This window comes from Eumetopias jubatus, unplaced genomic scaffold (genome assembly GCF_037043125.1).
Source record: "Eumetopias jubatus isolate StellerSeaLion01/CBP00866 unplaced genomic scaffold, mEumJub1_p1.0 scaffold_8, whole genome shotgun sequence".
Lineage (NCBI taxonomy): Eukaryota > Metazoa > Chordata > Mammalia > Carnivora > Otariidae > Eumetopias > Eumetopias jubatus.
Window position 1 is genome coordinate 16,664,522 of NW_028274814.1, and position 17,928 is coordinate 16,682,449.

The 17,928-nt window shown below is 39.7% G+C and overlaps 1 protein-coding gene and 1 pseudogene across 1 annotated transcript in view; both read right to left on the minus strand.

Annotated features, from left to right (window-relative positions):
- The window catches only part of PLXDC2 (plexin domain containing 2), a 468,788-nt gene extending 457,971 nt beyond the window's left edge, over positions 1-10,817 (minus strand). The window contains exon 1 of the mRNA XM_028114162.2: positions 10,046-10,817. Coding sequence (XP_027969963.1) covers positions 10,046-10,157 — 112 coding nt within the window. The 5' untranslated portion in view covers positions 10,158-10,817. The remainder of the gene's footprint in view (positions 1-10,045) is intronic.
- LOC148163666 (uncharacterized) lies at positions 10,413-11,390 on the minus strand (annotated as a pseudogene).
- Between the last annotated feature and the right edge of the window lie 6,538 nt (positions 11,391-17,928).

Sequence of the window (17,928 nt, forward strand, 5' to 3'; positions counted from 1 at the left end):
CAGCAGTGATCAGTCACATATGGCCTCTAACCTTGGGCAGCTCACATGACTACACTACCGATGATGATAAGTAATATGATGAGGATGCGCAGAGTGCATTTCAGTGAGGCATTCGTCTAGAACTGGGAGCTGGCAAATGAACACTAAAAAAATTATTTAATATGCCAAAAATCAAATCTAAGCTGAGACCTGAAGGGCAAATAGCCAGAGAGAAGGAAAGCCTGCTCCAAGAAGAAGGAATGGTGTGTGCAATTTCAGAGGAGAGAGAGTGTGTGCTCAGGAAATGGGAGAGCAGGAAGGAGGAATTGATGAGTTTGAATCCAGGGAGGTAAGCCAGGACAAAATTATTGAAGGCCTTGACTTTAGGGTGAGAGCAATAGGAAGGCAGAAAACATTTTCAAGAGAGGAATGACATAGCTAGATCTATTTCTAGAAAGATCTTTCAGGCTGTGGAATTAAGAATGGCTTCCAGCAGGACAGTTTTGGAGGCAAGGTGTGAGGCTATTGAAATAAAGTGGGCTAGAAAAAATAGTGGCCTGCCAGAGCCAGGATAATGGAACGAAGGATGGAGAAAAGCAGTCTGGAGCCAGACATCAGTCCTTGGTTTTAAAAAAATTGGCTTCTTATCGGCTGTGCCTATTTTACAAACCTCTCTCCTAAAAACAGCTTGACAAAACTGACATTGCACAAGCCTGGCTTCCTGCATAAAGCTGTTTTGCAATGTCCAGACAACGAGACTATAATCTGCAGAATGACTTTGAATCATGCTTGTTTTTAAAAATATCTAAAATGAACAACAGATGTTAAAAAGATAATGAAGGCTAAATAACAAAGAAATAAAACAGACTGCCTGGCTTGTCAGTTTACTCCTGATTAAAAAATATCCAGATGAGTACACATGAGTGCAGAACAATAGCCAGTTATAAACTGTGTGGAGGTAGAGATGAGGTTAGGATTTTCAACTCAAGCAAATTATAATCATTTAATTTATACACGCCTGTAGTCTAAAGAAAATCATAAATCTATTACCTTTAAATGGTAGTAATTTGTAAAGTATACTTTCTTTCAGTGTAAATCTCCCATGAAATTGATACTAATTAGCTAAAGAGAAAACCTTAAGGAGAATCCTAAATCCAGGGGCTTTTACCATTCTCACCAGAGCTGTTTCTTTTCTTTAAGATTTTATTTATGTGAGAGAGAGAGTGTGAGTGAGTGAGAGCATGAGTAGGGGGGCTGCAGAGGGAGAGCGGGAAGCAGGCTCCTCACTGTGCAGGGAGCCTGGTGCGGGACTCGATCCCAGCATCCTGGGGTCATGCCCTGAGCCGAAGGCAGACAGACGCCTAACCAACTGAGCCACCCAGGCACCCCACCAGAGCTGTTTCTTATGAAGGAGCAAACCTACAGTCCTGCCTGGAATTGCTATGCTGGTCCAGAGAGGGTCACTAAAAGGGACACTGTACAAGTGTCACCATTTCCATATATTATTTGCCTAGTCCTCACCCCTCATTTATAGTAGTTTCCAAGAAGTTAGGAATTCACATTCTTTCCCTCAGTTGAGTTGCTCATTTTAATTAACCAATGGTTTCCACCTGTATTTCCTAAGAAATATTAAATGTACCATTAGCTTCATGATGTGATCAGGAAAACACTAGTCCTCAATCTAAGGACATTGTTTCAACTCAAAAAGATCACTGCCAAACAGTTACTATTAACAATTTGTCATGAAATCCCATGGTACTGGCTCTGGTTTTTCAGATGTTGTTGGAAAGAAATTACATCGCTTCCAAGGTGTTTAGAAGTCGAGATCTTTACTAAATGACCCTGAGATTTAATGTGACTTCAAAGTCCAACAGAGTTGTTAGTGAAACCTGAAAAGTTTATTTGAAATAGATAATGGATAATAGAAAACGCAAAGTTTTCTAGAATAGCCAGGACACTTCTGAAGATCGCAAACCAGAAGGACAGGTTTGCCCGACCAGATATACTTATTATAAAGTGAAAGTAATTAAGATTGTGTGATATCCATACAGAGATAATTATCAGGATTCCCCCACCCACCTTTATCTTTGAAGTCCTTAATCTTGGAAGATCTAGCAGGGCTTGTACCAAGCATCATCTTTCATAGTAGAACATTCATGAGCCCAATAATCCATGAATCTTGTCTTTGAATACAAGCAGAGTAACCCCTGCATCTGAACATGAAGGCACATATGTAAGGATACGGATAGCATGAGTGTTCAAAACTGCACCGATTAAGTAACTACACTGATTGACGGCAGACGGATAAATCAATTGTGGGAAAATAACTGGAAGATGAGGAGGAAACTGAGGACAAATTAGGACCAATGCAAGTACATGTAATATGTGTGTACAAAACAGCAAGTGATGTTATTATTATTATTATATTAAAGTGGTGAGTTATTACACAATTCAGTCCCAACCAAAACTGTTTCATGACACATTCATCAGTATTATGCAAGACTTGCCATATTAAAAAATGTTACCACAATACTCTGATATAGGAAATATTTTTACACGTACTTCAGGCCAAATGAAATGCTTTCATAAAATCCATTTAACTTGAATAGGAGAAATTTAATTTGAATAAAAGACATTTTAAAAACTATGCAAAATTTTAAAATCCAAGTTACAAATCAAAACAGATACAAATATACATCACCCAAGACACAGGATATCCTATGATGTTAATTAAGCTATGAAAATAAAACACCAAGCAGTATCTCTGTAAATATAACAAGAATGCCTTCATACTAATGTGAAATGACATTTTTTTTTAAAACTAAAAGTCAACTTTATTTTTATAGGGCATCCAGAATCGTCAAATAGGTATTAAAATACTCTTGAAATTTTTGTTGTGTGAACAAAAAAACCCTCAAAAAACCCTCTCTAGTCCCAGTCCAAACAAACAAGACCCAAAGAACAAAAATGAAAATACATAGTCATATGTCTCTTTGCTCAATTTTTGTTTCTTAGTTTTTCATAGTTCAATTATGTACATATAGTACACTTTATCTAATTTTAAACATGAAACTATGGACTAGCAAAATAATTAAGAGGTTGATTTTTTTTTTTTTTAATCAAAAGTTCAGGACAGGATCCCTTTAAATAGGAATCCACATGCACTGAGAATATGATTCCGGATACCAAACATCATTCCACGTACATTTTTTCAGGAATACCTTGCAGTGCAGATTACAGTGATGTATTGAAGGAAATGGGGGAAGGTACAGTCAAAATAATCAGATATAACATTGAACTTGCTCCCTGCTCTGCGTGCTGTAAGGTCAGTGGGCTGTTTTGACCAAACAAACAAACAAAAAATACCAGTTAAGCAATCAGATTTATTGTGTCAGTGATAGCTACAGTCTATGTTTGTTTCTAAAGAGAGTTAAGCAAATATGCATAATAGAAATACACCCTAGAAGACTATTTCACATCTTGAAAATCATTATAATTTGTGAATTTCATATCCTAAAGCGATAAACTCTGCCTATCTTGCTTCTCTTTTAGGGTTTAGGGAAATAAGTATTTTATTGGATGCTGAGATCATGGATTTCAGAGACAAAAAGTTGGCAGCTACTGCTACAGATACATATTCACAATTAACAAGTGTGTTAACCAAAATCACTACCTTAAAAACGCCATTGCATGCTGAATGTTCCATATGCCAACCGGACCAAAGAAAACATTATCCTGATTGAAACAAACCAGGGTGTACTTACCAAGCCTTGTGCTTAAAGAAAATGCGTCAACTTTATTTACACTTCTGCTATCAATGAACACTTAGAGGAGTATGTAGAAAAGTGACTCTTAAAAATTCTGACTTTTATGCAGTTTATCCATAGGGCAACCTCTTTACATTCACTATATTCTCAAAGCCTCAGTGAGCTAAGCACCTTACCTACAGGATGAGACTTTTGAGCAATATGATTCTATGAAAATTTTCCAATTAAGTAGTAAAAAATATTGGATGAGGAAAGGGAGAAACTAAGCAAAAAGACTCCAGAAAAGTAAAAGGGAAGTCATTCTGCAACCCTTGCCTTTATGACCCTCTCAACAAAACCGCAGGCCGCTCTCTACTACAACATCTGAAGCAGAAACAGTGACTATGGCCGATTTTAATTTAGAAAAAGTAGGGGAGCTACTAGTGCTTACATCTGCTTGGATGACGTCCAGAAGAAGGGATTAAAACTCTGGATTTCAAGGAAGGCCACACACCCTGACTTCATATTCATATCTGCAATCTTTAACAGGCTACCCTAATTCCAGACAGGTCCCTGACACCTCAAATTCTATTTAAATACCCAAATCTGTACCACCATTCCACATCTCACCACCTTATTAATGAAAAGAGGGCAAAATGAAAAATATGCCGGAGGATAAATATAAAATGAGCGCAAAGTCCAGCTGCAACACAATGTAGAGTATTTTATACTCTGTTCTTCCCACAGATATTCTTGTGTCAATTTGAGCAAGCAATATGTGACACAATAAATAGTGGCATAAATTGTCTTAATAAAAGCATCCCTACTTAGTCTGTCATTCTTCAGTAACTTCCTCAGTTGAACAGAATCATTGTCTGGAGGATGGGGAGGGGAGACATCCTGTGTGAACCTTAGTGAAGAAGAAAGACTTCTCAGAGTGCAGTACTGTAAAGAGATAATTAAAGCTTTGAGAAAATGTGCTCAGAATAAAGGCAAAGGGCTGGAATTAGTCAGATTAAAAGAAAGCTGAAAAGCAACTTAGTAATATATAACCTTACATATTACAGTGATTACTTTTTGTTTACTTACTTCCCATCTCTAAAACACATACAAGATTTTAAGTGAGGAAAGTTAGATAAAAACAAATGAGTGGGAAAGAGAAGATGAAGCACCAGGTAAGCTAGTCCACCAAAAAAAAAAAAAAAAAAAAAAAATGAAGGCCAGAAGGTTTATGCACTTGTTGGAGGTTGGCTAGAAATTGTGCTCTAAGCTCTCAAGAAACCAAATTTTAAGAGGTAATGCAGCCACTATTCACAATGTGCAGAAGATAACAAACTAATTCAAAAAAAACCACTCTATTATTAAGATACAAAATCTCTCTCTCTTTTGCTCTCCCTCCTGCCCTCAGCTACTCAGGGAGCAGACACTGTAAAATGCATTGCATGGTACCACCAATCCCCCCGACCCCCAAAACAGTCACCATAACAAATTTTATGAGACTGTTTTCATTTTTTTTACTTTTTTTTTTTTTAAAGCCTCCTTCAGTGTAGGTTAATGGCATGAGGCCTGAGCACAATTCAATTCAAAAGTAATTTCACAAAGAACTAGAACTGTTTAAACTATTTAATAGTGTTAATCTCCACTGAAAACACATGACCACCATATATACACACATGCATATGCATTTTCATATATATATATATATATACACACATCTATACATACACACATACACACTGTACTTTAAGGTGTTAGATTAAGAACATGAGTAAAAATTCATTCAGAAACCAGAAGTACAGTTGAGTATTAGAATGAACTTTTTAAAGTTCTATTAATAGAAGCTTTAAGGTAAATATTATCCACCAGAAGCATTATGACAGTTCAGCAGACCTCAGGATCCTACCCTCTTGTTTTAAACCATTAAATCTGTAAAACCTGTCTATATATTCATTTCCAACTTACTAATGGAAAAAGTCATAAATAGGGTAAAAAGTATTTTTGAAAGTCTCCCAAGGGGACATTCAAGGCAATAGTCCAGCTTGAACTATAATTCCATTCAGTTCAGTCAGTTCAACAGCTCTTTATTGCATGCCTGTGGGGTAGATGCCACAGGGGATTCAGAAATGAATGACAATGGACCCTAACCTCAAGAACATGATATATGGTCTAAGGAAGTATATGAAAGAGATGCAGAAATGGGAAGGGGGAAGAAAAGCAATAACAACAACTCTTCCTCTAGCAAGCAGAGTCAAGCAAGAGCCCTTAAAAAGGCAGAGTTCTGTGGAGGGTGCTAGGTGTCAGTTGAGATAAGCCTGTAAGGAAAAGTAGAAGATGGACAGATGGGAGATGGATTGGGAAGGAGGAGTGGAAAAGAGGTATTAACACACATTTAATGTGGTAGGAAATAGCTCAAGACTTCAGATCTCATGATCACAGCCATGGATCAATTCATTTATCTTCATAAACATACTGCTTCTACAATAGAAAATATCTTTTAGGAAACAAAAAATGGAGACCAAACTAATTGAAAAGAATCCATGTTGTCTCTATCTTTGCAGGAAAGTACCTTGCAGAGAAGAAACCTGTTTGGAGCAAATTAGTATCTTCTATTACTAAGTTGTACTCAAGTACATTCTACTTGATAAAAACTTGTTTCTGAAGATCAAACTTAACCAACGCACACACTGTCCTACTTATAATAATTTTAGGTCTCTATGCAGATAGCCATGAACTAAAAATCTTACCCAATCTTAGGCTTCAACTTGGATCTATTCTTTAGAGGAAAAAGACTCTCACATTTTGTGTTTTAAAATTTTTTGCATGCAATCATGAGTCATTGATTGATTAAAAATCAACCTGCCCTTTGTTCATTAATCTGACCCACATGTACTTTATAGAGAATAGTCACTTCTGCTATAATTTTCTGTTCTAGGTATATATGCAAACAGAAAATTCTTACTGACAGTATGTCTCAACAGAGATACTCTCATAACAAACTCCACAAGTTAGTAATATTTCCCAAACTAAGTCTTTTAACTCCAATGAAAGCAGAAATAGAAAAATGTCCCAATAGAGAAACAACTAACATAAATGTAAATGACCTATTGATCATTGAAATGAACTATTTCTCTCTAGTACATAGCAGTATTAGAAAGTTTAAATAGTGGAAATTCCCTGGAGTACTAAACTATTTTTGCTCTCTATATAGCAGTACTGAACTTCCTTGTTGCATTAAGTCACATTCAAGAATAATAACCAGGCCAAAATAACTATGTAATTTTAGGCCTTTTGTCCTCATTTAAATTTTAGAATTCTTTGAGACATTAATACATCTTTCTCCTTTGACACTGTTACTAGACTGTTTTTCAATCAACTTAGGATATAGAAATGAATGTATAACAATACAGAGATGAATTCAGATTTATAGAATCTAGAATTATTCTAAACTTATTTTTCTCTAAATAGTTGTGTTGAGAAAAAGTATTTAGTATGGCAAATACTTCTGAGGTATACGTAGATTACATTCAATCTTAAAAATAAATTCATTATATGATAATGAACTTTTAATCATAAGAAATATTTTAAAGCTACGTTTTTGAGAATTACACAATTTGTTAAAAATCTCCAAAAATGATACAATAACAGTTGTTTGTTTTTTTCTACTATACAAGTACACCACAAGAATGTATTCAAAGTATAGATCTTTACATGTAGGCGGTGCTATATAAACGCTGAATGGTTAGTTTCAATGAACATGGGAAATAAACACTTATTTTTACAAACTGCCTCTCATTTATAAATGGTAAGTTGAAATATCAAAAAATATTGTCTATAGGAAAAAGTATTGAAGATCATTAATCTGAGACATTTGGGAAAGAATGGGAAGAACAGGAGAAAATAGCAGTTTCTCTGCCCTCTGGTGGCAATAAAATCAACTGCAGCATTTCTAAAGCAATGCATAATTAAATGTCCCTGTTATGAAATCAGGTTTTTCCCCCCTGTGCCAAAGTGTCTGTGATAAAAATCCTGATTGCTACATGGCAAATTTCAAGATGGTTGGACTTTTTAAAAATTTCCCCATGTTGAACTTTTACCTAGACTATTTACAAAGGAAGCTATTTTTTCTTCTACTTCTTTGCTATATTTTATATACTCAATAGGCTAACCATTTAACTTCAAGATTATTCAGCAACTATATGTAGACTGATATCCAGTAAAGAAGCGACTTCAGTTTGCAATAAATCTCCAAAACATTTAACAAGAAGTTTAAAAGCCATTCATTTTTTACTCAATCCTATAAATATATGGGTTTCTAGAGTAATTTTCCACCACAGATACTAGTTTATAATTAGTTTGTAACACCTGTACATTTATGTTGAACAATTTAGGTATTTTCTAAACCACAAAGCTTTTAATTATCTGGTCGATTTTAGAATGGAATGTTCACTTCATCCTCAATTTGAGAACTTAGAATAGAAAACGTATACATACTCTTCTCTCAGTAACATATCGTTATGAAAGAAGCTCAGAAAAAATATTTGCTGACCTTTATTTTATTTATTTTTTTACTGTAAATGCATTATTTATTTTCACTGCCAAAGGAGTTTTCAAATAAACAACTTGGGATGCATTTTGGCACACACATCTCTCTAATCTCCTTTGGGATGAAATAAATTGTTTTCTTTAAGCATCTACTTATTCCATGAATGTCGTGATACCATATCAATACCATAAGGTAAAAGTCTAATTTTTTAAGCCAGTGAAATGTATCAGAGAATTAAACAAGAAAGGATAATCTACTGATATGATACTTAGTAAAGAACAACCTATGTCCATTTATGCAAAACAAAATTGTACGTGACAAAGACAAATTAACATCAAGAACAATGGAGTTTTAAAGTGTTTCACAGTTTTACATCGTGTTGCCCCCTCCTCCCAACCCACACACGCCTCCAATCATAAATTGGAGCGCAGAGTCAGAATCTGTGCTTTCTCTATAAGAATTTACACAAGGGGTAGAGACAGTGTTTTGGTCAATTTCTAGGTCTCCGATTGGTAAATTTCATTCAAGGACTTTCTCCAAGATTCACCTCACCTGGAGTCCCCAAGTGACCTCGGTAGGCTTCCAGTCTGCGACTTTCATGTTTGACATTTGTGGACACATGTATACTTTCTGAGGAAGCACTTACCACCACCACAACCCCCACCTTCAGAATTAAAACAAAACAAAACCTTGATTATCCTAATCAGAAAGTTTTTGTTCCTTTTTTTTTTTCTCCTCCAAATGTTTTTGTTCATTTCACCTCCTCTGGAAGTCTAACCTGAGTTCACAAATTTCTGCCAAGAGCTCTCTCTCTGCCTGTTTCTTCACTTTCTTCCTGAGGGGCAAAAACGGTGAGCAGGACCCAGTTCTCAGTGGGCAGTGTCGCGAGAGGCACCTGGACCTCGGCTCGGCTGAGCCTAGCCTAAGAGAGTCAGACGGCCGCGGGTGGAGGGCTGCTTCGCGGGCTTCCCGCTGGCCCTGAGGGCTCGGCTCCCGACCCGACGCGCACCTGGCTGGCATCCGCCGGAGCAGGAGACACTGCCACTGGGAAGGAGCAAAGACCAGATCTCCGCGTGTGGGCAATGCCAAGGCACTTGGACGAACCCCGGACACGTTCGGGCCTGTCTGCGAAGCCGGCCGGCGGAGGACAATGGGGGCAGGGATTGGTCTCCAGAGGAGCGCCCACCCCACTTGTGCCACCTCCACCCCTCCTCGGCTCCCCGCCGCACCTACCCCGCCCCACTTCCAGAGCCCGTTCAGCCCCAGACAGCTAAAGGGAGCTGAGGTGGGGTTCACCTAAGGAAGGAAGGTGCGGCCACAGTAAATTTTTTCTCCAGCTAGGGGGGAAACCCTGCCATACCGGGCTGCCAGCACGTCCCCCACCCACAGCCCCCATCACGCACTCGCTTAGTTGTCGCGGCAGCAGGGAAGCAGGAGGAGCCGGAGGGGAAACTGCCCAGGGATGCCAGTTCCTGGGAGAGATATCTACAGAAGGTTTGCTCTTACATACCAGAGCCCTCTCTGGGCGACTTGGGGAGACGGTACCACCCCCTGTCGCTCAGGTGAAGGAAGCCCGAAAGCCTCAAGAAAACCCCCAGTCGCCTTCTCTAAACCAACCCTCTTCTCCCCATTCGGAAAGCCCAAGTTTACCCGAAAAGCAATTGCAATAACTTTCCCAAGGGCACACAAAGTGGGGGTGGGCTGATAATGGGGGGTAGGGGGGCGTTAGCGAGGTCTTCAGTTGCGCACAAAATCAACAAGCGAAAGTGCATCTTACCATTGATTTGGTTTCCAGGCTCCCCTTCAGTGAACTGAAACCGGTCCATTAAAAAGTGGCAAAGTAACACAACTCCTGCAGCGGCCAGGTCGGCCCTCGGGAACCTCGCCATGCCGCCGACGCGACCTCCCTCCCCCTCCCCTCCAGTCCTTCCCAGGCGCCTTGTGCTCCGGGGCTCCGGGTGGGAATGGGGACGATGGGGCAAAGCTCTGCGGACCGGTCTTGGCTGAACCTGGAGGCCTTTGTAAATTTCGATGGGATTTCACACTCAGGAGCTGGGAAGAGGAAGAAGGGAGAGCGAGGGGGAGTGCAGTTCTCTCTGGACCTCCGGGTCTCTCTTCGCAACTTGCCACAACACTCGCAGCCCTCACCCCAGACACTGGACAACTGCGGGAAGGAAAGGCCACTTGCAGCCGGGTCTCGCAAACTCTCGGTTCCGCACAGGCAGCGACACCCGGGTGCCCGCAGATAGTGACTTCCGAGCCCCCGCGATACGCTCCACCGGGTTCAAAATAGATCTAATTCCACAGCCAGCGCGGCTGCCTTCTCCAAATCCAAGAGGGCTGTTGGCTCAGAAGGAACTTTCCCCAGTGTTGGGATGGCCCCGGCGGGAGGTTTGGGTTTGCGGGAAGGGGGTTAATGTGGGCTGGCGAAACCCCTCCGACAAGTTTTTCTTCTTTTCTTCGCCCTACGCAGGGCGCGCGTCCTTTCTCGCAGCCGGAGGGATGGGCAGCCCTAAAGAGCTGAGCCCAGGGAAGGCTAGGGCTGCAGCAATCTGAGGTCCAAAGCCAGGAAAAAAAAAAAAAAAAATGTGTGTTTAAAAAAGGGGGGGGGAAGGAAGAGGAAGAAGAAAGAAATGGGGGGGAGCGGGGGGAGTCAGGCCAAAACCTATCGGGAAAGGGTTCCTCCTGGGTTAGGAGGAGGTGGCCACAAGCCCCGTTGAGCCCCGGGAGTTTGGTGGTGGAGGAGGCGCCGCCGCCGCCGAGCTCCCCCGCGCTTCTGCTCCACACTTTGGGGAGGGAAGGCAGTTCGCAATTTGCCGGATCTGCCGCTGCACCCTCCTCCCTCCTCCCCCCTCCTCCCCCTCGCTCCTTCAGGCTTCTCCCACCTTCCTCCCCGAAACCGGCAGCTAGCACCGACCTGTCCAATGGCTGCACTTTCCTCGGGGCTGGCAGAGGAGTCGCGGAGAGATTAAGCCGGAGGAGCCAAGCAAGGGGGAGTGAGAGGGCAACTCCAGCCCGGCGCGCCCCCAGCAGCCGGCTGCCCGGAGAGCCAGGAGAGGAGGCGAGGAAGGCGAGCTAGGAGGGGAGCACCGGGCTGCACCTCCACGCCGCCGGGGCGCCATCCTGCACCCAGCTCTTGGCCTTTGCAGCCCCGCCAGCGGCGCCTTCGCCCACCTGGCCCCCAGGCCGCCTTCGCGCACAGCTGCGGGGGGAATCGCGGCCCTCGCACCGTGAAGATGCCAGCCGCTGGCGGGGTCTTCCTGAGGGCTAAAGGGTTAATTGCAGTTCGCCATTCCCGGGAGGGCGTGTGTAGCATTGGTTGGAGTGTGAAGAAAGCAAACCCGAGCGTGTTCAGCTACTGACCCCGAGAAACCCCTTCGGACCCCAGACCCTCAAGACGGGAGGAGGAAGGTAGCGCGCTGGATCTTAGTCCCGCCGCCGCGGCTGCTTTGTAAAGTGTCCGCCCGAGGGAAAGCGAGAGTTTAAAGAAACAGGAGGCCCATTGAATTTCCTATGGGGGCTTTAACAGGCATTCGCTTGCTAGTTTGTTTTTGTTTTTTCAGCTCCGGGATGTGTTTCCGAGTTAACTCTTCCCGGCCCTCGCACTAGTTTACATCTTATTTTGCTTAGTTAGCCTAATTTTAAAAGGACAAATACAAAGAAAGGTAGCAAAGCATATTGATAAAAAATATAGATTCTAGAACCAGGCTGCCTGGGCTGGAATTCCACCTCCCCCCAACTAAATAGATATATCACTTTGAACAAGTAGTTCCATAGCGCCTCAGTTCCTCATCCATCAAATGGGGAGAACTGTAGTAATGCCCTTATAAGGTTGTATTGAATTCAGAGTTATTACTGGATACTTAATTGAAAACAGCCCCTGTGCAAAGTACAAGTGTTTATGTTTCTTAAGAGAGACAGGAGAGGGAGAGGAGGGTCCTCAATCAATGAAGAGATTGCTTCGCTGTTCTTAAATTCAAAAGGTCCTATTAGTCTATTCTTGCTCACTTTATTCCATGCTCTGAAGAGTTTCTGGATGCTATTAATGAGCACCTGTGAACAGAAGCAACCTAATTCAAAATGGAGTCAGCGGCAATGAAGGGAGGCTTCTCACTAGTCACATACCACCCTTTGCAGCTTCCTTTACATACCCCAGCGGGAAAGAAGCTTACTTTACCTACCCTAGGAGGAAGAAGAAAGATTTTCTCCTCGCTCAGCAATAACCTAGAAGAGAAGCAGCCACAACTCAGCTAATGAGAAGCTGCAACCCTGAACTCTTCCCTCTTCTCCAATAAACCTTCTATCAAAACAACCAAACCCCTCGTATCCTCTATAAAGGCAAGCCCCTGTCCTTTGTTCTTCAGACTTGCCTATGGTTTATCATAGCTTGCAGGTCCTAAATTGCAATTGCCCTCCTATTCCCAAATAAACTTTTCTTGCTGGTTAAATAACTGGCGATTTTATTTTTAAGGTTGGCAGACCTGAATTTTGTCACAAAACCCACTGGAAGTGGATCCAGATAATCAAACTACTCTGCTAATTTGTAATGCAGAAAGAATGGCTCTCTCATGGTTACTTAGCTGGTGAGAAGGGAAACAGGAAGTGCAACATGTGTTCCATAATCTAATACTCAATTTGCTATTTATATCAGAAATACATATGTATACACACATATGTATATAAACATGTTACCTATATACACTTTTATTATTCTAAAGGCCGTTGCTCTCTCCTGAGCTTTCTCACAACTGGTTGATTTCCTCCTCACCATACTTAGAAAATCTGGTTCTTTTATTTCTGCTCAACTGAGAGTTTTTAAGTTCTGTGTAACATTACAACCAAACCTGAGTACCTGAGATACTTATCTGTTTAACATTAAGTTGGAAAACAATTTTCTAATCGAAATTTGGTTATTGTTTAATCGATGTTGAATTTTTTGTCTACATCCCTAGTGAGGTCACCACTTCATGAATCCATGTAGAAAGCTTCTGTACAACTGTAAATTCTGTACAACTGTACATTCTGTAAAATGTTCTGTACAACTCCAGCCCCCATTATATGCAAAATTATAAGAAACCCCACAGGTGCCATCTCAAGAAAGCATGACTTCTTTTAGTCTGGGATATTTCCCTCTACTTTCACAGTTAAAAAAAAAAAAAAAAGTGTTTCCTCTTTTTTTTTTTTTTGAAGAGAACCAAGTTCCATCTCTCCCTAGCATCATTTTCTTTATTATTATTATATGCAAATTAGGAGTATTTTTCTTGTTTGCTGTCAGCAATGCTTTGCCCTCCTGACTGAAACTATAAATGGCAAATTTGATGCCAAACACTGAAAGGAAGCCCAATGGTAATTCAGAGTGATTCTGGAAAGGTTTTTTATGTGTTTTGTCTATCACTGGTGCTGTTTAATTGTTTCATTTTACTCATATGATCTTATTCTGAAGAGTCACCCACATAAAAAAATACTTAGGTATGGGAGAAGATATAGGTAAGCAAAAATCAGTGATGCATGGTATTTTAATGCCCAGAACTAAGAGAGAACATCATAAACACAGGATTTAATGTATTGCCTTAGATATCCATTGATAATCACTTATATATATATATATATATATATATATATTATCTTTACATTATAACAAGCAACAAATAAATAAAGTGTATATAGGACAGTACGTTCAGAGTGAAATGGAAGGAGCTCATGACTCATATAATCCTGGCTAATTAAAAGCAGTATATTTTGTGATCTACATGATTTCAGTTTGTGGTGTACTCTGCCCCACAGTATTATTGTCTACTTCAACTTCATGGAGACAAATTAAGGTGTCTCTGTGAAGAAAGCTTCATCTTCCATCTGACTTGAACGAAGAGTTATAATGAATGAGGCTCATTTCTATTTACTCTAGACACAAGAACTGAATTGCTGTGTTTTTACCCACTAGCTTAATTTTATCTAACCTCTCAAGGAATAAAGCAGTCAGGAATCTCAAAGGACTAATACCTCAGTTCTTTGTCCATGAATAAGATTTGGAATTCACAGACCACTCTCCTCTAAGATCTTAAGATCTTATATCAGAATCACTGTCAACAACATAGAACTTTAAGCTGACCTAAGCTTTGTTATAATTTTCCACAATTTGGTCAAATAAAAGGAAATTACTATTAGTGGATTGCTTTTACTTGGTCCTCAGCTAATATTATGACCATTTCCTCTAGATCTCTGGCATTTCCTGTCCCTCCTCATTTGATAGGGCTAATTTTTTGATCTCTGATACAAAATTACAAGACTCGTTTGTTCATCTTGGCTGACTTCTGCTCTCAGAATCAACCAGGATTTCATTATACTGTTGATGGATATTTCACCTTTTTTTCCCTCTTTTATAGTTTTATGTAAAAATTTTGTGAATAGAGTGTTTCTGAATCAAGTAATTATTTAAAAAAATCACCTAACAGCTAACATAACTTTTTACAGGAAGAGTTAACAGGAAGAATACTTAATGCCCTTTCTCCTCATATCAATACTACACTAACTGTTTAGATGAAATTAACAACATAATTATATTTTAATTATATTTTGCTCATTCATAATGAAATAATACATTGCATTAAAATTTCACTCATGTTTATACTGTTTTCCTTTTAAATCTTAATAAGCTAAAATTTTCTTAATCAGTAAATAGTAAAGTACAGAAATGTGCAAGTTGAAGTAGTAGAAAAGAAACTATTAAAATGGATTATTAAAAATAATTATGAAAAAGAGTAGGAGCATTATCTTACATTTCTTCTTAAGTAGAATAATGTGTAGTAGAAATATAGACCTCATTTATTCCTCAATGGTACTCAAAGAGAAGTTAAAATCCTGCGGTTTTCAAAAAAAGGAAAATGGGCAAGTGCTCAGCAAGCACTTAGTGAATAAATGAAATAAACATGTTAAAGAATATTCTGCACAATGCCAATAATGGAGCACATGGAAAGACTCTGAAAATGTTGATTGTTGTGGACATCATTACTAGCCTTACATACTACCCAGATTTTTCTGAACTGATAAAAGTGTCTGAAGTACAGAAAATATGTATCCCATGTGTCAGCACCAGCAGCAGTCATGCTTCTGCAGAGCCCTTGGTGGAGGCGGTCGCTCCTGGCACAGATCACCACACATTGCCACCACTGCTGATCTTCAGTCCTGATGCTTTGTTCTGCATTTCCTTTATTCACCTTGCATTCATCTTGTCTTCCTGTCCTATTAGTCGTTTTTTTTTATTTTCATCTTTACTATATGAGTTTTATTGATATATAATTCACATAATTTAAGATTAACCCTTTTAAAGTGTCTAATACAGTGGTTTTTAGAGTCACAACATGGTGAAATCAAAGCAATCATCTAATTCCAGAACACTTTCAACACCTGAAAAGAAGCACCATGCCCACTAGCAGTCACTCCCTATTCCCCCTTCCCCCCAATCCCTGGCAACCACTAATCTACTCTGTCTCTGTGGATTTTCCTATTCTGGACATTTCACATAAATGGAATCTACAATATGTGGCCTCTGGTGTCTCGCTTCTTTCACTTAGCATGATGTCAAGGTTCGTCCATGTTGTAGCTATTTTACTGCCAAATAATATTCCATTGAGGGGATCTACTATGTTTTTATATCCATCAGTTGATGAACATTGGCGTTGTTCCCACTTTGGGGCTATTATGAAAAATGATGCTATGAACATCCATGTGCTACTATTACAATTTGTAGGGATATATGGTGATAATGGTGACCCTGTGTAACACTGACAAACTGATTTCCACAGTGGCTGCACCTTTTTACATTCTCGGCAATGTATGAGGGCCCCGATTTCTCCTCATTCTCACACACACTTGTTATTTTCTATTTTAAAAATAACAGCCATCCCAGTTGGCGCAGAGTGGTATCTCATTGTCATTTTGATTTACATTTCCCTAGTAAATATTAATATTGAGCCTCTTTTCATGTGCTTACTGGGCATTTGTATTTCTTCTTTGGAGAGCTGTATATCCAAACCATTGCCCTCCCCCCCTTTAAATGGGTTGTTTGTTTTCATTGTTGAGCTGTAAAAGTTCTTTCTACATTCTGGATACTAGGCTCTTTCCAGATATCTGAATTGCAAACATTTTCCCCCATTCTGTGAATTGCTGCTTCACTTTCTTGATAATGCCCTTTGATGCACATCTTTAATGAAGTCTAATTATATATTTCCAATGGTTATTTTTGTTTTTGGTGTCATGTATTATCAGAAACCCATGCCTAATCCAGGGTCCCAAAGATTTACACCTCTGTTTTCTTCTAAGAGTTCTCTTGTTCCAGCTCTTACATTAAGGTCTTTCATCCATTTTGTTTAAATATTTGTATACAGTGTAAGGAAAGGGACTGAAATTATTCCTTTGAATATGGATAAAAAATTGTCTCAGCCGTTTGCTGACAAGATTATTATTTTCTCATTGAATTGAACTTGGCATCATTGTTGAAAAGCGATTGGCCATAAATACATGGAGTTTGTATCCTCTCAATTCTATCCTGTTGATCTATATGTCTAGTCTAGTGCGAGTACCAAACTATTTTGGTTACTGTGCGAAAGTGGTAGTGGGAATTTTGGTAGGGATTACATTTAATCTGCAAATTTATTTGGAGACTACTGCCATCCTATCAATATCACATCTTGCAACCCATTTACATGGGATGCTTGTCTCCTTATCTCTCAGTCTTCTTTACTTTCTTTCAAAATTGTTTTGCAATTTCATTGTACTAGACTTGCACTTATTTGCTATATTTATTCCTAAGTGTTTTATTATTTTTGATGCTATTATAAATGGCACTGTTTTCTTAATTTCCTTTCTGAATTGTTCATGGCTAGTATACTAGTTTGCCAAGGCAGCCAAAACAAATTGTTACAGACTGGGTGGCTCAGACAACGTAAATTTATTTCCTCACAGTTCTGGAGATGATTAGTCCAAGATCAAGTTATCAGCAGGTTTGGTTTCTTCTCAGGACTCTCTCCTTGGCTTACCGCTTGCCACTTCCTCTCTACGTTCTCATGTGTTCTTTGCTCCATGCAAGTGCATCCCTGGTGTCTCTCTGCGTGTCCAAATTTCCTCTTCTTATGAGGACACTAGTCAGACTGGATAAGGGCCAGGGGTGCCTGGCTGGCTCAGTTGGTAGAACATGCAACTCTTGATCTCAGGGTTAGAAATTTGAACCCTGCTGGGGGTAGAGATTACTTAAAAGTAAAATAATAATAAAAAAAAATTGGATAAGGGCTTACCTACAGGCCTCATTTTAACATAACACCCTTTTTAAAGAACCTATCTCCAAATACAGTCACATTCTGAAATACTAGGATTCGGATTTCAACATATGAATTTGAGGGGGTGGGATACAATTCAGTCAGTAACAGCTAGTATATGGCAACGGAATTGATATTTGTTCAATGTTTCTGTACCCTGTAGCCAATCTTGCTGAATTCATTCATTAGCTCTGGTTTTTGATACATATATATTCTTTAGAGTTTTCTATATATAATATCATGCCGTCTGCAAATATAGTTTGACATCTTCCTTTCCAATATGAAAGCCTTTTTTTGTCGTTGCTAATTACCCTGGGTAGAAGCTCTGGGAGAATGATGAGTAAAAATG